At 42.6% G+C, this 24939-nt stretch overlaps 2 protein-coding genes across 3 annotated transcripts in view; one reads left to right on the forward strand and one right to left on the reverse strand.

Moving 5' to 3' along the window:
• Window positions 1-24939, reverse strand: part of LOC147167551 (olfactory receptor class A-like protein 1) — a 152911-nt gene that overhangs the window by 56737 nt on the left and 71235 nt on the right. The window lies entirely within an intron of this gene.
• Window positions 1-24939, forward strand: part of LOC147167553 (plexin-A2-like) — a 99229-nt gene that overhangs the window by 29199 nt on the left and 45091 nt on the right. The window contains exons 4-7 of the mRNA XM_086087956.1: window positions 10035-10169; window positions 18227-18327; window positions 22596-22719; window positions 22939-23092. Of these exons, the coding sequence (XP_085944082.1) occupies window positions 10035-10169; window positions 18227-18327; window positions 22596-22719; window positions 22939-23092 (514 nt within the window). The remainder of the gene's footprint in view (window positions 1-10034; window positions 10170-18226; window positions 18328-22595; window positions 22720-22938; window positions 23093-24939) is intronic.

A 24939-nucleotide genomic window follows, 5' to 3' on the forward strand; every position in this document is an offset into this window, starting at 1 on the left:
TTTATCCATCTCAGGGTGCGGCCATTTTTGCCGCTTGCTAGTAACTGAAAATGACATGACAGTGCCTAAGGCCTCAGCTTGCGAACGCCACTTGATCAAACCCAGAAAAATGGTGAGCCGTGACAGTTGTTATCTGAGCCCTTCGACACTGTGATGTCATTTTCAGTCGACAGCAAGTGGCAGTACAGTACAAAATGGCCGCCCCCTGAGAAGAATCAAGCAAAAGGTAGAATTTTCTGCTTAATTCATATTCCAAAAACACAAAACTAATCAGAATGTCATGTTTAGACTAATAAAGAACATCACTCAAGCAGACACCTCAAAAGTCCAACTAATTATATACAAGCAATTAAAATACATATTTTTTGGTAATATGTCCTCTAATAAAGATTTTATTGTTAAAACACCCAGAATAAGGGCGCCAGAAACTCATAAACTCGAAGCCACAAGGCACTCGAGATGTTCAGGCAGCTCACTTCCATTTCTTTGTCTATTAAAGCTGCTTGCTTGTGTGTGTATTTCATTTTTAGTGCTCCGAGTGTGAGTCTATGCAGGCCAACGTGTCTTATTACACCAGTGAAATGTACGGCCATGATTCAGACTCGCAGGAGCCTCCGCAGAGCAGAGCTGAGGGCGGCGGGGGGTTGGGGGGGGGGGGTGTGGGTGGGGTGTGGGGGGGGGGGTCACCTCTCTAGTCTCAATTCGTCGGGCCCAAATGGACAGGCGCAGTGGAAATGGGCCGTGACAATAAAAACTATCAACGCTGCGGCAGGGTCAGCGCAAAGGTCGAGCCTGTCACGGGGAGGGTGTAGCCGAGTTGAAAGGTCACGGGGGCTAAGCGACAGCAGCTCCATGAAAAGCATATGGATGTATCCATCAACGCCTCGCCGCCAGGTCACTGCAGTTGCGCGTAAAACAGGACGTTTCCGTCATCGGGCCGGCTTTGCTGGTGTTGCATTCGCTGCCTGCTTTGGGGACTCGGTAATGTGACCCAGCGGGTAAAAAAGAAGGATTTCGATGGATGTTAATGAGGAGTTACCAAAGGCTAAGACGTCTGGCCTGAAGGCTATTTGAAGCCAACTGCACTGCACGTGTTTATTGGCCTGATAGTCTAAGGATAAAAAGAAACACAGTCCGTATCAAAAAGTGGTTGAAAATGAAAACTATTTTGTAAGATAGTCGAGGCACTGATATAAACAGTTACTACAACTTAACAAAATGCTAGTGAGATCCATTGGGAATGTGCCAAAGATTACTTCACTGATTTATTTCAACATTAATGATGATTTGGAGCAGCTGGAAAAACCGCCGTACACACTGGAGGGAAAACTACGCGCCGGCCGGATGGTCCTGAGGGGAAGCGGCGGTTTTCTTTGCAAAATCGCAGCTGAGTGACTAAGAGCACATTTCTTTATTGTCCCACTGCTACTTGAAACTTGATATCAGGAAAGCTGACCTATCACTTCCTGTGGCATTTCTGGACACATCGTTGACACTTGTGGAGGCTTTTTTAGCTCAGCATGAAAAAAAAAAAGGTCTTCTTATAGTCTTCGCTTTGGCTGTGGCTTGTTTCTGCTGATGTCTTGTCTCTTTCTGCTGTCCGATTGTCGGCATTTTTTTTTTGTATTAATCACTGTTCTTGCAATCAAATGGCAGTTATTATCGGTTGGGATGTCATCTCAAATTTGCTGTGATTATGGCAACACCATGTGTTGAAGATGTAAAGATGGCTACTTTTTTTTTCCAAGAAAGAAAAGCGGTTGTGAACGGGTTGCTGATTTACAGGCGCAAACAACAACAGCAACAGGAAGCGATATTCTCCGCCGCCTAAAAATGTCAGAGCTAAAACGTGGTCAAAACGGTTTAGCACAAACTCTAAGGGCTCTATTTGCATTCCCAAGCCTAGCAACGAGGTGCAATCTAAATCTGCACAGGGTTTTGGTATTTCCGTTAAATATGGCCATTACCCTTAAGTCAAGGTACTGTACTGCGCTCGATATGAACCATGGTGTTGAAAATTATGTTTTATTGGTTGTTTGGCCACCCAGCCTACTCCAGCAGAATGTCTCTTCTTTCGACTTAACCTGTGACGGCCTCAGCACATAATGGCCGCTAAGTGGAATTGATTTTCGAAGGGAAAAACGTGGCGTCGCAGAACAATGACCTCAGAGGCAAGCCGCGCGCTAGCCCGCCGAAGTGTAGCGAGCGTACTAATGCCGTCCCCTCCCGGCCCTCGCCAAGATGTTGTCAACATTTTCCGACATTCCCGGCTGCCACCAGCGCAGCAAGATTTTAAGAGTCATCCAAGTTTAATGCGTCCTCGGCAGTGTGGGTTTGAGAAGCTGTCCTTAGCACTTGTGGCAGTTCCTCTCTAAGGCGCACGCTCGGGAATACAAAGTGCTGCGTGCAATCAAAATGGACCAGTCAATTGTCTTCATGTGGAGCCCCAAATGTGAAGCTCATGGAAAAGTCCATCAAAAGGGAGCTCACTAATCATGCTAACCAAGTGTCTCTCTTAAAAAATAAATAAATAAATGGCGTTGTTTTTGCTGCTTTGAATTGTTTTCTTGCATTTTTTCCAGTAATTTTATTTATTTATTTTTAATAGTAAATTGCCTTATATGGAAATGACCTGCTGAAAGGTTTTTAAAAATAAAAGCTCGTCAAACAATAGGATAAATATTTTGTTCAAATTTTTTGACACATTTTATGCATTTTTTTTTTAGCTTTTCATATTAACCCTCCTTTTGCATTGCATGTCAAAGGAACCTATTTAAAAAAAAACACTCAAAAATATTTTATCACAATAGAACTTACTCTAACTAGCTTAATATTTCATTAAATATATTTTCCCCTATATTTGGTTGTAAAAAAAAAGAAAAATATACATATGTATACAGGGTATACTAAAATATATATATATAATTTTTTTGCACCTTTTCAGTAATTTTAGTAACCCACCTTTTATGGAATTGACCCGCTGAAAGATTTTTAAAAAATGAAAAAAGGTCAAAAATCGGATGAGTATTTTTGTTAGCTTTGATTTTATTATTATTTTCGTCTACACAAATCCTCTTGATTTCATGTCAGTGAGTTAATTTGAACCTTTGTGACCCTGAACGGACCCTGACGAAAAATCTATATCCACCACCCTTCACAAACACTCATTGCTCAGTGCGAAATGGGATTAAGGGGTGTGGCCTAATCAGTGACGTTGCACCAATTTTTTACACCTAATTCGGAATATCTGAGGCTTCGCGTGCCTCTGATCTTGGCTCGCAACGTAAAGCAAAAATCTATTAAGTCGATTCTTTTTGCTTGTAAGTCAAGGCATCATTGTATGTCATACGCAGACAGACAGACAGACAGACAGACAGACAGGCACTCCATTTCACTTCAATGTAACTCACATAAATCATGACTAAGACAGGAGATGGCTAAGTGCCTTCTTGATGTCATGTCACGGTTGCCAAAGTGAGACGGGATGTCGACATTCGGGGACCGAATTGGCAGGATGGAACTCAACAAGCGGGACCAGCAGAAGGGAAGGCCTCCGAGTGGCTCGTCGTCAGATGATCCGGTGGAGGCAATTTGTCACAATACGGGATGGTGTCCATCTCCCTGCTCTCTCCGTCCTTTCATCCCTGGTCCCGCTAATAAGAAGCGCACGGGAGGACCGGGACTGCATTGCGGTCGGGGGAAAATAAGGGCCCGCGCTAAGGAGCGGTTATTGTTCTGCTGCCGTCGTAGGTGGGCTCTGGGAACTTGGCAAACAATGGCAGTCAATGGAGGTTGGGGGTGTGGGGGGGGGGGGATATGTGGAGGAGGACAGGAAACAGGCAACAGGAAAAGCATGTCCTCCAGGACGGAGAGTATGCAGCCATACAGAAGTGATTGGTGTAATTGTAGAAATGATCGTGTGAAGGCTTTGAAAGTGGAGATGAGGTCAAGACGAACTGACTTAACAACGAATCGGTATACAAATACCAATAGTTAGGCCGAATTTGAGCATTTTTGCTCGTGTTCATCAAAGTCAGAAAAACTCAGATTACAGGATGCCCGTGACAGATTATCCTAGAAGCGATTATCCTGTGGTGTGAGGTGTGGTAAAGTGAAGTACACACATACGGATTGATGATAAAGTTGAGGCGGTAGTATTTTTTTTTCATTCTGATCAAAGTCAGTCCAATTATTGAAATGATTATCCTGTGGTGTGGGGATTTTTTTCAACACAATTTTAGCTAATTAACTCATTCACTCTCAGCCATTTTCACTGAAGCAAACCCTTCGCTCCTGGGTTGTTTTACTGGATTTTGACAGATTTTGCAAGGCACACAGAAAAAAAAGTATATTTGTATCTGTTTTGCAGCAATTAGCATGAGAATATACATCATTATTCACAAACCTGTTTAAAACACTGGGGAAAAGAGCTTGTTGCAACATGGCCCTAGTTGATCTCTTATACTCTTTTGTAATAACTACCATTGCTTTAAGCGACCTCTTCAGGTCAGGTCTTCTGTATGCTCTAGAATAAAAAAACATATAAATATGTTTTTGGGACCAGGGCAATATTAATAGAACGTTTTATACGTTTTTGAATGCAAATCAGTTAAGCATAGAACACTTTGAATTTACAGTGCTGGCAGTTTGAATGCCCTGTGGCACCATATTGCCTCTCACAGGTCAGTCTTACAGTCTGATAAGACCAATAAGCGTGACCGTGATTTTTTTCACCTCTGGTTCTGCGGGGTCTCTCATATTTTACAAATTGGCTAGGATGTTAAAAATCATTATGTGCGTACCCCAATTTAGTCACCTTCATTAGATGCAGCTGGTAGCGTGGCATACTGACAGCGGTTCACGTGGCGGGCCACTGATTAGCGCCGTCTTGTAACATACGTCTTCACCTCAGTGACCTCGGCCTCCCCCTTTGTTCATTAGCGCGACGCCATCCTCATTAGCATGCGTGCGGCCCTGATGGATATGTGGGCTAATCAATGTGCGCTCTCTTCATCCACGATGGGACCATATGCACGGCCAGTCAACCTGAAAGGTGGCCAGTTGTCTGGGCCTTATGGTGCCGCACGCCTCGTGTCACCATATTGAACCCAGCCTGGGGAGCATCTGGGAATGTCTTTGGACAGATTCGGGTTCTTCCCAACAACTATAGATGACTGATTAGGCAATTTTAGGCAAATGCTCTAGAATATACTTTTAGAAAAAACAACTGATATATTCCTTGCCTCTTTTTAAAATGTAAAAAAAGAGGGATGCTCAATACCACTTTTTTTTTGCTGGATGAAGAGTTGTTGAACAAAAGAGGGAATTGTAAACTACCTGGAGCGTTCATGACAGCATGTAATTCAGCGTTTCGGGACGCACATGGTTCGGAAATATCCGCCGGGACTTGCGGGAGGAATTTTGGGGAACAACTTGCCCGTTTCATCCTGGCCTTGGATGGCGTCGTTGGCAGGCGGCGAAACGCTCGCTGCTTCTCGTGTGAAGTCAAACGGCAATCAGGGAGCTTTAGCTCATCCAGGAAGCCGCTGCCAAAAAGTTTGTAACGTGAACCGCAAAATGCTTGGCCCGTAATTCCAGCTTGTCTGAACACACCATTGAACAAGAGTTTCTTTAAAACAATCTTCCATATCCATGTGCAGTATGACCTAACAGACAAACCATGGATCATAATTTTTAATAACAGGAAATGTGCGGCTCGCTATTCATGATTCCAAATTTTTTTTGTAGAACCTATCCTAAAATAGTCACTGAAAAACTGAACTTTTCGTGGTTTTTGAGCTTTCGTTAATGTCCTAAAATGCCAAAAAATGCCATCAAAATCTGGCTGATAGGAAAGCAGTAATTGGTTTTCTTGGAGCAACATTTACAGTTTAAACTATTAATACAGCGGTGCCTTAACTTACGAGTGGCCACATTTACAGGACGTAGCTTGATGGTTACTATCATTATTATTATTAAAATTGCTTTTGTTGCAAGCCAAAACTTTAGTTACAAGTATGCTTCAGATGTGCTGCTGCTTTAAATAAATAAATAAATAAAATAGAGCAATTTTTATACTGTAATGCCCTCTCATGTGGGCAAGGAGAGCCCCAGTGACCCATGCACTTCCAGATATCACTTGAGAATACTCAAAAGGAGTGACTCCAACTCCAGCTCACTCACTAGGCCACACCCCTTAAAGGCATAGATTCAATGCACAGACACGACAGCATGCACCGTAATTCCACGATAAGCCCAGTTGATTTTTAAAAAAATTCACTTTGGAATCGATTTGTTTTGGAGAGAAACCGCTGAAGAACAAGCAAATGGGCTCTCTTAGGAATGAACGGACAAACTGACAGACAGACAGACAGCACCTTGTTAATGAGACAGATTGGCAGTGATTGGTGGCGCAGAGCGTTTCAGGCCTCCTGGGTCACCATCCATATGTCTCGTTTGTCAGCTGTGTTTAGCGCTCGCACAATGAACAGCCACACATGGCATTTTTTTTTTGCTGGGGATTTTACAGCCTTTGCCAGATAAACATAATAATCTTCTGCTTTGGCCTATTCACATGTCTCCATCTCCTTGAAAAAAAAAAAATCAAAGGTGAAAATGAATCTCAAAATGAATCCCAGGTGTGGACGAGGCATTTGGTTGCTCAAGTGAAGGCTGGCAGAGTTTCAACAGAGTTCAAGTGACATCTTAGAAGTCTGGAGAGTGTTTTCTTTGGCCCTTAGAGAGCGCCAGTGGATTCTTACCATGGGGCTTGTTTGCTTAAGGCTCAGGTTGCAGATCTAGTTGTGGAAGCCATGTTAAATCGGGCTGTGTATATCTATTGCAGGTTCTGCAGTGGAATGCGCTACACAGGAAGGAAGTGGCGGTTATTGGCTTAGACATTATTCATTGTTAAATATATATCGCCCAGTCAGCTGTGAGGCCCTGGGAAGAGAGGATAAGTTGAGAAGCTCCGCTCAGGTTTTGTGGCATAAGTGGTGAACCCGGTTGGTTCTGGCGTTACATTAAGTGGACCACAAAGATTGAAAGTAAGGATGATGCTCAAGTCATCCAGCAGTATACAGGGGAGTCTTTAAGTTACGGCGGAGGTCCGTTTCTACGCCGGCGATGTAACCCGAATTTGGACTTAAGTCGGATTTAACCGTTAAAGTTGATATTTACATCAATATACTGTGTACAGTAATAACAAAAACAACATATTTGCGTGACCTGAAAGACGCCGGAACCAATATTTCGTGTTTCCGCACAGACATTCATTGCTGACGGATGACAGAGTGAAGCTAATTCAAACTTAAACACGGAAATGTGACGCGCCTGATAGCGAGCCGATCTGCTAGATCAGGGGTGGGCACACTCGGTCCTCGAGGGCCGGAGTCCTGCAGGTTTTGGAGGTTTCCCTTTTCCAACACAGCTGATATATGATCAGCTCATCAGCAAGCTCTGCATAAGCTTGGTAACGATCCTGTTGATTGGAATCAGCTGCGTTGCAGCAGGGAAACCTCCAAAACCTGCAGGACGCCGGCCCTTGAGGACCGAGTTTGCCCACCACTGTGCTAGATGGACGTGTGTTGCTGGAGGTAACAACAACAACAACAACACAACTACTGTTGGAAATTAACAAAAAAGAGGGTGCTACGGACGAGGCACGGGCGCCGTAAAGTAGAAACGACGAAGGTCGCGTACGACGTAACTCGAGGACAGACACTCGTTACAATGGACGGGTAAACAGAATGTGGTCCAGGATGCTGGTAAATCACCAATTTGTAAACATTTAGAACCAATTTTCCCATTCTCTGATACTATTTAGACCTGTTTTACAGAGTCTAAATTCAAATCTACTTTCTGTTACCAAATTGCCAGATGCGCCGGGGCCGCAGAACGCCCAAAGAGGCGCAAAATGGCCCCCAAAAACGGTAGACGAGACTTGCGCCGGCACAAAAATTGTTACGCACATGTACGCCTTACGAAAATAGAACCTGTACAGTATCCACCTATAACTTGGAAGAAGATCAAGAGCCACTTTCAAGTGACAGCCAGAAAATGAGTCAATTAGCAAGTGGTGGATGGACAGAAGCAACATTCATTTACAGTCTGGATGGTGAAACACAAAGTCAAAAGGGTAAGCTGAGCTGCAGGTATTCCATCCATTGGAATCTGACCCAAAAATAGGTGAAATTCTTCCTGGTGGTTCTGTGAGTTATGAAATCGAGAGCGTGGGGAAAAGTAATCAGATCCTGTTGCCATGCGGGATCACGGATGGCGAAGAAGCAAATGCCGGAAGGATGATGGGGAAGTGGGAAAATGAGCTCAAGGTTTGGCAAAGATGCAATATAGGAAATGTAACGTTTAGTTGTCTTGTTTGCGAAACTACGGTGGCTGAGAAGGCTCAACAGAAATACCAAAGCTATTGAAAGTAAGATACACAACAACTGCATAATGGTGCATCACATTCGCCACAAGGGAAATTACGCAAGGCAGAGCCCGAGACATACAAAGAGTGTCGTCTCACAGTCCAGATGTATCACTTCATTTCACTTGCTATCTTGTTTTATCTTAAGGCATTACGCAGACCACCAAAATACACAAATAGGTGAGTCGTTCAGCGAATAGGCGAAGCTAAGTTGCATAGAAAAATTGCGACCTGGTGAATGCAAAAATAGCGAATCACAAACAGCTGCCTGCAAGGTGTTGCGATGTGACGGATTGATGAAGTTTCACGAGCCCAGGGGATCCAATCATGCAATCAGCCCGTATTGATCGACTGTCCCCATTCAGAGACTGCCGCTGTGGCGTGCTGCCTGTTACCCTTGGCAAGTCTTGATTCGTGGTGGCGCCGACGCTCCGGTCCAGAGGGGAGGAGTGACATAATCACGATGCAGATGCCATGCAACACCAGGCACAGTTGTCAGCTCCTTTGTATTTCTTCAAATTAAAATGCCTAAGAAATTAATGCGTCCTCGCTGTAATTGTATTAAACGGTTGATTATCCAGCCTGCCATGAATTTAAATCGGTCTTTAACCCGAGTTTGCATTGCTAATGAGTTTCTTTGTTACATCCATCAAGATTCATTCCAAAAAGACTGTGGTGGGAAGTACACGTTCTTACTGTACTTGAGTCGTTTTTTCACTGATGGTATGGGGATGTGTATTCGTAGTAAGAGTATGAGTACTAGACTGACCTGCCAGCAGTCCAGACCCGCCTCCTTATATTTGTATTTTGTTCGTATTACATTTTCACAATGTTCCAACTTTGTTGGAATTGTGGTTTATGCTTAAGTAGAGGGTGTGAGTACCCTTGTCACAAAATGGATTCAAAACACAAATCACAGCAATTGTTATCTAAACTTGACAAGTAGGGCAATTTACTGCAATATTAGCCATCTTACCAGCAATCTGAAATCTTTTACAAGCATTTCAAGCACCTTGTGTAGCGTCCTTTTGACAGCAGCGTCCCAATCAATAAGGCACTTATTACCCAGACAGGCACATTTCATTTGTTTTCAGTGCAATTACATGTCGGGGTTGTCTTAACAAGACGGAGGATGAACGGCGAAGCCTTCACTGGCGGACATCTGTTCCACGCCCCAAAAGTCACACTGAAACCCAGACTGAGTGCTTGATGTGAGGCCGAAATGGCCTAATTTTCTAGAAATGGCGGTGTGAACTTTGCAAATGTTTACTTTGAAACCCACATTTAAACATAAAAATCCTTGTTTGCAACCATGATTGAGACTTGGAAACAGTACCACTTGTTTGAAACACTAATTTAAAAACGCAATCCTTATTTGTAACCAATCCCGAATTTGAAACCCTAACCATGATCACAAGTGGAAAAAAACATTTTAAATTAATTAAATTTAATATGGCAAATCCAATTTAATATGTTCAAATCTAATCGGATCAGGTAGCCTGCTTATGTAGGATCTTACTCCCTACATCTGGTGTTAAGAGCCTAGATTTTCAACATCTCACAGAATTGGCAGGTGACAAAGTGTTTTGTTTCCATGCCGCCGCAGATCCGAGTGGACGGTCCGCTGGACGCAGGAGTGTTGTACGAGACGGTGACCGTGATGAAGGACAACGCCCCTGTCCTTCGCGATATGGCCTTCTCTCTGGATAAGACTTCACTCTACGTCATGTCTGACAATCAGGTGAGGCAAAATTCATCTGGAAAGCATTTGGAATGAAACCCAAGCCCTTGACAAACATGGTGCAATTTAAGATTGAGATTTGTGGGAATTGAATGTAGAAAGTGTCAAAGTTTATACACCCTGCAGTCACAATACAGTAATGCCCCATAGAGGAAGTCACTTGAATATAGAATATTTTCAGCAGTAAAAAAAAAAAAAAAAAAAAAATATATATATTTTTTTGTCCAGAATGAATTGGACAACTTCCTTCTTTTTCATGCACAATTAAAACCTTCAAAAACGTATATTTACACTTGCTGTCGGTTGAAGATGACATCACTTGTGCTGAGAAAGTAGTTAATGACCAATCATGGCTCACCTGTTTTCTGGGTTTGGTCAGCAAACTGAGCCACGATTGGTTGATACCTACTTCCACAGCACAAGTGATGTCATTTTCAGTTGCCAGGCAAGAAGACTTTTTTTTTTAAAGGTATTAATTGTTTATGAAAAATAACGAAGTTATCAAATTAATTCTTCACAAAATATTAACCTTTTACTGCTGCAAGTATCCATTTAAGGCCTTTTCACACTGCACTTAACAGCATTGTAAATACGAAACAGGAATCAGCTATTTTGGTTAAATTTAGATATTTTTTTTGCCGACACCTTCCATATTCATTCACCATGAAAAATGTGAAGAGAGTTGCAATGACTGAAGCGTAATCGGCTTATTAGTTCACAATTTTGCAAGCTCGTATCCTGGTGAAAACATATACAGTATGTTTTAGTTACCCAGAACATGCCTCCTAAATCATATAGTATTAAATCGGTGGGAATGTCTATCATAATAGGACACATGAAAGTCTCAAGGACACATAACTGAAATTGAACCTTAATTGACCATTTGAGTCAAAATAAGCAATTTTGGGTGACTTCCAGGGTTCATACTTTGAACAAGTCCTACAAGGGAAATCATACAAATAAGCCCCGACTGGGACAAGGTATCTTAGACGGATTCGACGATGCTAAATTTAATCTTACTTAGGTTATCACTGCCCAAAATGGAAGGATTGTGTGGTGGAAATGACAAATTAACAGGCTAAAACATGTCTGGGCATCGACATACAGACAACTTGAAAAATAGGAATTTGTTTACAATCCTACCAGCTGTGGGAACGATCCGCAAACAGGACGCGTTGCAGAAGGAATTGTTAAAGATGCAGGCTGTGTGAAGAGGGATGGGCCGCTGTTCTAATTACTTATCCATGCGGATCGACTTAGAGTGCTTACATCTTTTGTACGCAGCACACACACACGCATCCGATAGTAAAGCTTTCTCTGTGCAGCTTGTAACCCCTTTTGACTTTCCCTCGCTTGGCTCGCCATCACACGGACGTTTGTTGTTGTCGTAGTCGTCGGACATTGTATATTCCCCGCACTCGCTAGAGATAAGAGCGAGCGAGCGGCGGTAATCACTTTCCCGCTGCCATCAAGTGATTATTTGGCGGCTGAATGGCAACGTGAAATGGGATTAGGTTCCCTTGCAGCCGTGAAAAGATTTGTGAGCGCTTTGGAGTCGCAGAACAGTAACGGGGTTTCTCAAACTTTATTTTGTCAAAGGGAACCCTTACAGGAGACATTTTTGAATGTCAATCAAACTACTGTGCACCCTTAAATGCCACGAGGATAATTCATTCTTTGAGCATTTCATCTTTCGTGACCTGCTTAATAGAAAGGAATTGCCCAACTTCAATAGAATTCAATTCAATATTCATCCAACGTTGTTAGCTGACATGCGCTGCTCCCACTAACAACATGGCTGCGGACAAAGAGGAGCGACAGTAGTTTATAAAAGCACAATTGGTGACGTTGTCAACTTTCCCATTTGGTCGCTTTATTTTGTTGACTTTTCCGACTGCTCTAGTTAGGCATAGGTCGGTTATTAGTTTCATGGTATACCGCTGTTTTCAAACGTCAAGATATAATTTTTTTGGGGGTGACGTGACCCATCAAGAATTATTATTATTATTTTTTTTAAGTGACTTTCCCCACACCCCAGATTGAGAACAACTGCACTGCCGACTCTGCTGAGACACTTATAGGAAGTATGGAGCTTTTTCATGGAGAGTAAGGTTGCGGATGCCAACAGTATTGTCGGGCTCCGTCTTCTAAAACAAATCGAGGCGGCTCTACCTTTGGTGTGATAGACTGGAAGAGACAAGCCATCACTTATTGATGAGCGTCGGTCGTTCAAGGAGAGATGCAGGCTTCCTTGGAGGAGACAGCCGAGCAGCGCCAACAGGGACGCACAGCAAACCAGAAGCCAACCACCTTCGCTCTCAATATTACAACAACTGTGCAGCCCTCGCCGCACACTTTGTGTCTCTCGCAAAGTTTTAAAACCTAAACCTGGTTTGAAATCCAAATGTGGAATCCTTACTTTAAAACCCTAATTTGAAACACTAACTGTGATTTGAAACCCTGCTTTGAAACATTAACCCTGATTTGAAACCCTAACCTGAAATCCGAATCCTAACTTGTAATCGTGCTAACTACTAATTTGAAACCCTGCATTGAAACCTTAACCTTGTCTTGAAACCTTACTTTGCAACCTTGCCATGGCTTTACTTTGAACATTAACTACAATTTGAAACCCTACTTTGAAATCTTAACCCTGGGTTGAACCCTATTTTGGAACCCCAACTGTGACTTAAACCCTATTTGAAAAATCTTGAAATCCTAATTAGCAACCTTCATTTCAAACCCCACTTTGAAACCATAACCCTGTCTTGAAACCCGAACTTTGAAACCTAAACATGATTTGAAACCCTACTTTGGAATCTTGAACCTGGCTTGAAGCCCTACTTTGAAACCCTAACCCTGGTCTTGCACACTCATTTTAAAACCTTTGAAACCGTATCCTAGATTTCAAACCACAATTTGAAAACCTAACCCTAACTTGCTTGACACTAACCCAGCCTCGAAACTCCAATTTAAAACCCTAGCCCTAGCTTGAAACCCTAATTTTAAAACCTGGTTTGAAACCCTATCCCACCTTTTCCCTTAAGACCTTCCCACCGCTTGCTTACAGAATCCCCCAGGGAAGAACGCCTCACTCCTTGATTCCCCCCCCCCACACACATTTTCCAGCAGAGATGAGAGCTTTCTGGATCCCTGCGAGCCAAACAATGCAGACGTGGAATGAGGAGGGAAGCGCGAGAAGATTTGGCTGAGCTCAGCCGACCCTCGTAGAATAACAATGAGCTGGCCCGTCTCCTTTCGAAGTTTCACGTGACGACGAGGAGCGAGCGAGCGAGGCGAAGACGTTCGGCGCGTGAGCGTCCACGGCCGTGAAAAAACATCATCCTGACATGATTCTTGTTATCCTCACAGCGGTTCATCTTATCGCCGCGTGCCTCCAGGTTGAACACCTCGGGAGAGGGTGAAAAAAACGCAACATCACCTCGCCGGGTGTCAGTCGGCGTTCTGTGAAATGACGGCTGACTCTTTAAATATCACAGAAGGCAGAAAAGAGCACTGCAGGGGTTTTCCAGGGCAATCTCTCAGAGCAGGCTCAGCAAAACATGAAGTTGGTGGCGTCTAAGTGGCGTCTTCCGTCCGATACTTCAAACACAAGAGTTGAAAGGAAAAGCACCGTTTATTCATGTGTCTCAAGGTCTTCCTCATCTTTTGGCTCTGTGGTTGGTTAGCAGAGGATTTTTGGTCATACAGTATAGGCAGAAGGAGGTGGTGGACAATACTATATATATCGCTAGTTTGGGAACTGTAATAGCTGTAAACGTGATAGCGCCCAAGCACTATTCAGATTAGCAAAAAATTGATAAAAAATGCATGTATGTGCCCAGAATATGTTTATTCTTCCCTACGTTGATAGTTTTCATTGTAAATATACCATATATGGACAGTACTTGGTATTTTGTGGGTCATGTAAGATGAGCTTCAAATGCTATTAAAGTTTTGGGATCATAGTTTAGGGAATATTTGGGTTGAATCTATTTATATAGGCAATTATAAGCACTTTTAGAAGGGGGCCTCCATTATTCGCAAGTTTTTTTGCTATTTGTGTCAGGACTTGGTCCCGAAGGGTTCCATTGTATCATGTTTTATGTGAGGAGGCATTTGTGTGAAACCCAAGACAGTATCAATAAACTGAAGTGGGAACGGGAAGTCTGTGTCACACAAGACGGCAGTTCTCAAATGCGCGGCATCGCCGCTTCACGTAAAATGATCCGGTCAGGTTGAACAAATGACACTTTCTAGACAATGAATGTGGGATTTAAAGTGACCCTTAAAAAGAAGAAGGACATTTTTTTTCATAATTAATTGATAATTTCATCACTTTTCATGTACAATTCATGCCTTTAAAAACGCATTTCGACAAATGCTGAAAACGACATCACGTGTGCTCAGGGCTCAGGTAGCGACCAATCATGGCTCAATTTACGAACGTCACATGACCAAACCCAGAAAACAGGTAAAAAACTAAGTCGGGTCACTTGGAAGAGCAGGTGAGGATAGCAATGGTGAGGAAAAGATCCGCAATAGGTTCACTTGATCCTTCTTTCTGCAACACGTTTATAACTCACTGTTGAAAATCGGAGCTTAATGTTGCTCATGTGGACGACCTCACACTGCAGCAACTTCCTTCCAAGTAATGCGAGTAAACACAAGTGCTTCGATGCTGCCGAGTGTCGTACTCCCCTGCATACAAAGCCAGCTCTGCGCGCTCTTATTTTACTTTCTTATTATTCCCCGGCTGGACGTACATTGTAAGCAATTTCCTGATGTTAGCAATCACAAATGAAGAGTGCATTAGAGTGTCTCCGGTGCGCTAATAGCATAAGTGGGCGCTCTCTTTGGTCCGCGTTGGCAAAATGGATTAGCTCGCGCAAGCCTCACAGACACGCGCCACATAACTTTCTCTCTCTTTTTTCAGCAGTTCACAACACATTTGGTTCATTCCATTAACAAAATGAGTTTGCCTCGTGGGAGGATTTAAAGTCCCAGTCTGACGCAGTTGGAATAATACAGGAATTGTTGTGGTTTGGATTGGTAAAAATCAGCCTGCAAGTCATTGCGTTGGTTTAAAAAGCTTTGCAGGGTTTCTTTGTATATTTTGGGTCTATAAACAGTAAACACCAATTTTTATTTAAGCAGTGATTTTATGAGAATAACGTAAACAGGGATTAAAATGACTAAATCTGTAGGTATGCACTTTTTTTTTTATATCTGTTTTGTTGTGGGTCAAAATGACTCACTTTCAAGTAAAAAAAAAATTCCTAATTTCGACATATTCACAATGAAAACAGCTAAGATCCTTTTCGAAACATAGATCATATACCGGGTCAAATTGACCCAACAAAGTTTTTGTTGCTATTAAACTTCCTATCAACAGACTAAGAAATGGTTAAGTTCGATGTATGTGCAATGAAAATGTTTAATAATAAATTATGAATCATGTTTATTGGGTTGGTATTCAAATATGACACATTCCAGGTCAAATTGACCCATTTTAAAGCTGAAGATATAAATGAGTAGTTTGTTGCTATGAAACTTCTCATCAATGAAAATGGTTCACTTTGACATATTTTCAATTGAAAAGGTTACTAATGTTTATCTGAATGCTTTTGGAACATTAAATAGAGCCTGGGTCAAATTGACCCATTCTAAAGTTTAAAGGTGCATTGTGCCGTTTAAAAAGGTAATGTTAAAGCTTTTTCTAAATCATGCATGCTTCACCAATGCCCAGATGAGTACGAAGAGCCTTGACGGTTTTACTCTGCATCTATCTGCTTTTATCTTCCCTTTATAGTAGAGTGTTCGAACCCTGCACACTCCACAATTTATTTGGTGAGGGGAGGGGCGGAGTTTTTCTTGCCTCATTTGAAGTCATGCATTCGTTTGCCAACTGTGGCTGTCGCTTTAAGATCGTGCACGTACTTGACACAGGTGCTGCGGTTACGCTTTGGGCCAGAAGTGGCAGTCGCGAGTAAAAAATGTATAAGGTCCATACAGATCCTTCAAATAAAAAAATAATTAAAATAAAAAATATTGTTAGAAATGGTTAGTTTCAAATATTTGCAATGAAGTGGTTAATAATGTTTATTTGTATGCTTTTTTTATCATTAAAAACCAGCGTCAAATTGACCCGGGAACATTATTGCTGTTCCTGAGAAACCAAGTTAGCAGAAGGGTTAAATAAGACAACATCATTTATCTAAAATTATTTTGTTGACCCCTAAGCTATAGCCACCAGGGGATTCCTAGACCGCAGTTAGAGAACCACTTGTACAAATCATCTGTGGAGGTCTGATTAGAATAGATTTATTTTCATGAGGAGCAGGGACACACGCCGGAATCTAAACGCCAGACAAGGCTGTGGCTTTATTTGCAGAAAGATCCGGAAAGAATAGCGGCTTGGCATGAGGATGCGCCGATACCAATCTCCCACTCTGTCAAGGGGATTTTTATGGTGCACCCGATGTTTTTGCTTCATAATAACCTTTTTTTTTTTTTTTCATTTCCTCTCTGACAATTGAGACCAAGCACAAAGTTGGCAGAGCAGCAGCACAGCACAGCTGAATAGCGCTCAAATGAATGTGCCGTGGTAAAAAAAAGTTCAACCATGAAGGCATCATCTGTGCTCTATTAAATTGTGCTTACAATTCCAATGCTTCAGGTGGGTCAAAATGAGCTTCCCAGTGGGACACAAAGAGCATTTCCTCTTTTGTTCTCCTCACTGAATGACTGCTGTCGCCTTCCAAAGCAAGTCCACCTTGAAAAGCTCGCTTTTTACAGCGTGTCTTTGGCAAGGTCGTGTTGAGTCAAGAAAGAGCTCCCTCGCGCCTGGGGTTGGGAAAACATTGTGGCTTCAGTTTAAGTTACCGTGCAGGCTGTTTTTTTTGTTGTTGTTTCCATGGTTACAGCACACAATAAAAGACAGCCTTGACTCACCGTCGTATGTGAACCATGCGAGCCTGTGGCAGTGTCCTGTGTCCTTAATTCCTTCATCTCATTCTGCAAATGCTGCCAAAGATTTTAGTCAGGTTCATTTTTGCTTTGCTACACTGCATTAAAGGGGAAATATTATGGAAAATTTACTTTTTAATGAATTGTATACAAACAGTTGGGTCTGCTCACCCATCAATTGTGACATTAAACAACCAAGTAAATCATTTCTTACTTTATGCAATAATGGCCCATATACTGACTTTCCTCACCCATGACTTGATCAGCTGGGCTGGGAGCACATTCAGAGCCACTTTTAATTAAGCTACACCATCTAAAATATTATCATGCAAAAAACAACAAACCTACATCCGCTTTGCTTTTTTTGTATGATCCCCCCTGCTATCATTTTGCAGCCAAAAGGTAAGGAGAGCTGCATTGAGTTTAATTAATGGGGACAAAGAGACAGAGAGCATTAGCTTAGCAGCATATCCTGGAATTGATTGTTTGATGTTGAAGTTGTTGACAATGTGGCGGTAAGAAGTGCTGCATCCATGAGTGAAAATGCTTTTGTTGTCTTTACGGCACTCGTTTTTTGTCGAAACTCATCTGTAACACTTATTTTTATGGGTAATGTCTTAAATTGAGTTTGAAATAATATTGTAGTGTGCCGGGATCATACAATCGTTTGAGGCATATTTAAGATATAAGCAATTATAAACATAGTGTGGGTTGGAGTCATTTATTTGCGTTATCGCGATTTGCTATTAAAAAATAACTACGGTTGTAACAAAGTGCTGAACATAAGATTAAATCTAAAACAAAACAATAATAACATAATAAAAATAAAGTGAGAACTAAAGTTAAAAACAGCAAGAAGGGCAGACACTCTCAACTAGTATTAATAATAAATACATAAAATGATTGCTTTGCCTGACCCGAAAAATTGATTCATCATAGCATCTAGCTCATCAGCTGATTTTCTTTTATTTTTTTTTTACACAACTTATCTTTGCCAATAAACAACAAATATATCCACAACCGCACTGACCGCTTCAGAATACAGCTGTGGTCACGTTAAATGTTTTCCCTAATTTTTTTGATTTTAGGTGGTCCAGGTCCCCGTGGAGGCCTGCGGGCAGTACGGAACGTGTGCAGAGTGCCTGAGCTCCGGGGACCCTCACTGCGGTTGGTGTGTCCTGTACAACACGTGAGTCGGCATGTCGAACACACGCACACACACACACCGTGTCTAAGGGATTAAGGGCGTAACGTTGTTTTTTAACAAACAGCTAGTGGAACATAACAAATAAGAGGAAGCATGTGATTTGTGCAGTTTGAGGAGAGACAATTCTTTTTTTAGCCGCAGTCAAAGACAGGAAGGGCGAGATTGTCTTCCATAGCCGCACAAGCCTCAAGCTTTTCCAAAAATGCATTGTAATAGTAACCCACACTGCGCCCCTCGCCAACAACCGAAGTACCCAACCAATCCTGGCGCTGGACCATAGGTCTTAGTACTAGTCCTTACCCTAAGCCTTAGATCAATTTTTTTTTCGTAAACCAAAACACTAGACTATAGATGTTAGTTGTCCTGGTCCTAGACGTTAGTCTCAGTCCTCATGCTAGCACAAATTTTTGCCCCCAACTTAAACCAGGAGCCTTAGACCTAGTGCTAGTCTTGGTCTAACACAGCATCTCTAGTCCTAGCCGTAGTCTGTATAAATAGTCTTAACCCAAAGCCTTGGATCATAGGTCTTAAACCCAATCATGGACAAAGGATATTAGTCTAGTTCTAAACCTCAGACCTTGGGCCTTAGACCACCTGTAGTTTTAGTCCTTGGGCCTAACAGAGCAGCTCTAGTCCTAGCCCTAATCTTTAGTTCAAGTCCTGACCCAAGACCTTACACCAAGGTTGGGCAAACTCGGTCGTCGAGGGTCGGAGTACTGCAGGTTTTGGATGTTTCCCTTCTCATCAGCAAGCTCTGCATAAGCCTGATAATGATCCTGTTGATTGGAATCACCTTGTGTTGGAAGAGGGAAGCCTCCAAAACCTGCAGGACTCCAGCCCTCGAGGACTGAGTTTGCCCACCCCTGCCTTACACCTTGGGACTTAGACCTAGGCAAAGATATTAGATCTAGTCCGATCATTCTAGTAGTAGTACTTTATGTTGTGCTTTGTGGTATTTTAATTCCATTATAAAGCGTCTTTGAGTGTCTAGAAACGCGCTATATAAATCCGATGCATTATTATTATTAAATGTGTGCCTTGCCCCAAGAAAGGGTGGGAAACACTGGTCTAGACCTAGTCTTGGCCCTAGCCCGCAGTCTATTATACTAGTCTTGGCCCTCGGCTTTAGTCAACCTAGTCCTAGTCTTGACCCAAATCTTTAGATTCAGTCCTACTTCTTTAACCTAGTCCTAGCCCTAGTCCATAAACCTTAGTCCTATGTCAGGAACTTGTCCTAGTCCTTATACACAGTCCAAGCCCTGTTCCTAGACCATAGACCTAGCTCAAGCTTTTAGTCTAGACCAGGGGGTCACCGACGTTTTTTTAAGCATAGAGCTACTTCTTGGGGACAGTTTGATACACATTTCTGAAAAAATAAATTTGCTCAAATCACGAATGTTATGTTTTTATCAATAATGAATGATAGCCATTTATGCGACAATATGAGTCATCTTGATGAATTGCCATAAGAATTAGGAACCAGATATATATCAAAAGCAAACCCTTTACAATATTTCTCTAAAGCTCAGCCAATGTTCACATTTTCAAGCGATCACTTGTACAACATTCTTAAGAAATCACAATGTCTCATCAGTGGTGAGCTATTTTTAGAACAGGCAGGCATGCTACTCATTAGGTCCTTGCCGGCGACCTGGTGCCCATGGGCACCATGTTGGTGACCCCTGGACTAGACCTAGCTCTGGTCCGAGACCTTAAACCCAGTCCTGGCTGAGACCTTAGTACCATTCCTTAGACCCCTCCGGATTTTATTGTCTGGGACAAATAGTGTTGGTGTAGTGGGCTAGAGGGGGGTATTTGGGGATTAGCCGGGCCATCACAGTGGGACGTCAGTATACCCGCGGGAACATTTTGGATCTGACAGAGCCAGCTTATCTCTCTCATCTTAATTATGTGACCCCCAGGTTAGCTTGCATAATACCTCGATATGGAGCATGGGGGATTGAGGAGATTAAAAGCCTGTGTTTTGCAAGACGGCCCGCAATGTTTGAAGCTGACCTGAGCCGGGGGGGATTTAGCACCATTTCATGGTGATGTGTGTGTTTCTGTGAGCTCTATCTTGATGAGGATCGGCATCACTTAAATTGCAGCTTTCAGAGTTGTCGCATCACCGCTGACCTTAGGAGGAGGAAAATAATGTTTTGTTTTAATCTAAATTAAGTCGTTTTTTTTTCCTGGTTGCCTCCTGCCATGTCTAATTATATGAATTAATGCTGTCCACTTATCACTAAATTGCTTGGCCGCCGTTCCCTCAAGTGAGTTGTGATCCATCACTCGGCAGAACAAGGCCACTTTCACTTTCTGTCAATGAAATCCACTCTTTACTATCTCTCTCTGGTCTCTGAGCAATTCTTACTTAGCCACTTTTACACTACATGCTAGCAGCTACTTGTGACTATATAAAGTGGGATTACACTTCAGGTCCAAGTGGTCAATTCTGAATCAATAGCTAGATTAGAATGATTGTTTTTTTCATTTTGATTTGCTTTTGTTCGCTTTGTTTTAATCTGCTGTCTGCAGCGTTAGTACTAGTCCAATTGGAGATCCAAGGCCACACAGTTTAAACTTCGTCCTCCACCTTAACCTAGCATAGCCCCTACAAATTAGCCACCCTGGACCAAGGCATTAATTACATCTTGTCCTAGTCCTGGTCCTACCTAAACCTAAAACATAATCCAGGCCCTAGACTGTAGATCTAATCATATTTAGACCTAGTGCTCGTCCTGGCCTGATACCTTAGAACCGGGTCTAGTCCTGGCCTAAGACCTTGGTCCATGTTCACTTTTTGGACATTGGCTGCAAATCTTAAAACCTGTCTGAGCCCTGGAATTTAGCCTTACAGTCAACCCTAGAAATTAGTGACTGACTGCTTGAGTTGGAATATAAGGTATTTGTCTTGGACCCACATCCATGTGGTCATAAAGCAACGTCCTTGCAAACTGAGGCACTGCACCCCCCCCCCCCCCCCCCCCCCAAGTCATATTGAAGAATTTAAGCACTTCAATTAATGGTTACCATTTAGGGAGCACTTTCAGCGGTGGCTATAAAATATACTTTTTCTGGAGCATTCTCATAGGCTGGACACTGAGGCTCTCTCTATAAATGAATGGACACCTGCTGAGGAGGCTGCTTGCCGAGGATAATGGAACAAATAGCCCCCATCAGACAAAACCTGATGAATAAAACGACAACATGAAAAGAGTGTTTTGGCGGCAGCACTCCAGCTGATGAGCAGTCACAGGCCGACACCGGCAGCCACCCCCTTAAGGAGCCCAGCTGCGACTGAGCCATCCACGCCTTTCCATCCCGGCCCTCGCATCGCGGTGTAATTACAGCAGAATCGTCTGAGCTTCTTGAGCACCACCTGAGAGCTTGTAAAGTGCCGCCTGCCCTCGGCTATGTTCGTTAAAGATGTGACCGTGTATGGCCACAACACATTACTCTCAGTGTACTGATACAATTGAGCAGTGCAGCTCAGAGACTCTCACTCTTTTTTTTTTTTTTTTATCTTTCAAAAAGCCATTCTTGTGTTTTAGTCTAACTGGCCTCTTAATGTTTGAAGCTGTGAGGGGTCTCCGGTTTAAAACACAGCCTACTTCAACAAATTAATGCATTAAAACTGATTTAAAAAAACAACTCTATAAATCTTCCCTTTTGCCATTGCGAATCTTGCGCTGTCCTCTAGGGCACAACCGTGCTGGAACAGAAAAGGGTCTTCCCTAAATTGTTCCCAGAAAGAGGCATAACATTGTCCAAAATGTCTTGCAAAGATGAAAAATTAAGAAATTAGGATTAAGCATTCAAAGTAGCCTTGCAAAACTGGGTTAGTCTTTTAAACATGGGTTAGTGTTTCAAATTAGTGCTGCAACCAGGGTTAAGATTTCATATTAAAGTTTCAAGTCAGGATTAGGATTTCCAAGTAGGCTTTCAAATCAGTTTTAAAGATTTCAAACCAGGGTTCAAGTATGTTAGTATGGTAAAGTATGGCTTGAAAACAAATTATTAGTGTTTCAAGTTAGCATTTCAAGCCTGGTTTAGGGTTGTAAACAAATTATATGGTTTAAAATGTTGCTTTTAAGGCATGGAGTTTTTTTTTTTTAAATAGGCTTTCTTGCCTGAGTTAAGTGTTTCAAAGTTGAGTTTGGATTAGTATTTTCAGGGGGAACGAAGAACTGTCGATTAGAATTGATCTCAATGATGTATCAAATCATCGGCATTGTTATGTTGCACAGGTGCTCAAGGAGGGATCGCTGTCCGAGGGCGGACGAGGCATATCGCTTCAACACCGACATTGACCGCTGCGTGAAGGTCATCGCTCACCCGGATAGCATCGCTGTATCAGCCCACAGCGTCCCCGTGAGTCTGATTCGCGTTCTCCCTCCCTTGGGTTAGGGTTAGGTTAAACCCTAACCCTTATAAATTTGGGCATATTACTATCATCATATATATTTTATAAACTCAGATAAAGCCAACTAGCAACGCTAACTTTAGCTTTCTGTTTCTCAGCATCGCCTGACCTGCCGCTTCACACTCAATCTGGTCTGACTAATCGTGTCGCGTCTGCCGTTTTCCTAGCTGCTCCTGGAGGTGAACAACGTTCCGGACCTTTCGGTAGGAATCACCTGTTCCTTTGGAAAGCAGGTCGAGGTGGACGGCCACGTCAATGGCAACAGGGTCATGTGTCTGTCCCCGGCTGGGAAGGAGGTCCCGCTGATACCAGAAGGACAAGGTGCGCTTGAATGAAGGATTTGTTATTCAGTAAATAAGTATCGTCTTTCTTTGAGGAGGTTACCAATGAAGAGTAAATGATTGTCTCAAATGCACAGGAATGGTTTTAGGACTGCAACGTACCCCATTTACCATCCTTCAAATTGTAATGTGACCATAAAAATTGGTCAACGGAGCAATCAGATTCCAATGATTGGTTGCAAAGTACTTGCATCTCACTTTCTTTTAACCGCTTTGCAATTTGGACAGTTGGATTAGGAGGGAAGGGTAAGCTAAGAGCCGTAGAGGATGGTTGGGTACTTCTGGACACTTTGAGATCCCTCCAAGCAGGAGGTGTTCACCCCACAGCGCCCAGACTGCAACTGAATGGTGTTTGTGCCAAGTCACCACCGGCTAGATATCACAATTCCCCTAAAAGCTGAACAGCTCACTCACAGACATATTTTCGGAAATAGACGGGTCACAAAAAAAAAAATCTACTCTTGATGGGTATGAAGGCACTCAGGAGACCAAACTAATATGTGCCCTTTAAAAGGTGATAGTGCAGTAACATCAACACTTCATGGCATTCACTTTCATTCTAAGGTGGTGATGTTGCAGCTTTTGAAGAAGCTTAACCAACGACTGAGTGTGTGTGTGTGTCTGTGTGTGTGTGTGTGTGTGTCAAGTAATTACAAGTAAAAGCAAACTTTAATGGATTGTAAAAATGCTCACTGCAGTTCTCTCGGGAGCGTGTGCCTGTGTGTGTGTGTTTGTGAGTCTAGAGTCGATAAGCTGAAGTTAAAGTCCTGCTGAATCCACAGTTCCAAGTTGGGACACGATACCAGACCGTGATATTAATACGAGAGACATGAACAAAAGACGGAGCTGATTTTTTGTTTTGTTTAATATGCAAATAGTTTGTCCTCCGAGTGCAGTAATCCTCTCAAGTTTTCACCTTACAGCAATACGAAAAGGCAGACGCCAGGTGGCTCTTTATAGTGGAGAGATTAAAAAGAAGGTACTGAACAATTTTATTTCTCATTCGCCCACCTCCCCTCTTTTTTACCCCCCCGTTTAGCCTTTTTATCAGGCCTCCTCCTCACCGCTCTTTGACTCTATTTTTCCATATTTTGGGCTGGATTGACACAGCAGGTCCAAGTGTCCAATTAGGGTTTGAAGCCGATGCATCATGGTTGAGTTTATTGACAAAACATGAAATAAGCCGCAAATAGCCAAATTGCACGTACATACCAACAAAAGCATTTGAAACAAAACGGCTTATTGCCGCAAGAAAGCAAGTGGAGGAGGAGGGGAGAAGAGGGAAGAAATAAAGAAAAGAAGGGGGGGAAAAAAGACAACTGAGTGGGTCACGAACTGAAGACCTGCTGCTCACAGGGCGAGCACACCATTCATTCAGTTAGGTTCAACAGCGCAACAAGTTCTACTTGTATTTTACAAGTGTCAGCCATAAGCCTTTCTGGGATTCTAAGACAGCCAATTATCATTGCACTTTGGCATTGCAAATGTGAAGGATAATTGATTAGTTTGAATTCATTTGGACAGAATGTGTACTGATAAAGGCTACTTTTGTCACTATTCCATGGAGGTCTCAGAGAAAGTGGGCATGCATTTAGTCCGCAGAGGCGGTGCGGTGGTGGGGCCGCACCTCATGACGTCAAAAAGTTCCAACAGCTCGTTTTCTCAGGTTGGGAGGGGCTGGTGCTTGGAGAGCAGAATGACCTAGAATTTCTCATAGAGGGGTGAAATGGAGGAAAATACCACTTTGGTGATGTTTTTGGTGAGAAATTAGCATTTTAACATGGCTAAATGCTCCAAAAAGTTGATTTTTCTACGTTGCTGTTCTTT

This window comes from Leptonotus elevatus, chromosome 10 (assembly GCF_054856555.1).
Source record: "Leptonotus elevatus isolate MCC_2025b chromosome 10, RoL_Lele_1.0, whole genome shotgun sequence".
Classification (NCBI taxonomy): domain Eukaryota; kingdom Metazoa; phylum Chordata; class Actinopteri; order Syngnathiformes; family Syngnathidae; genus Leptonotus; species Leptonotus elevatus.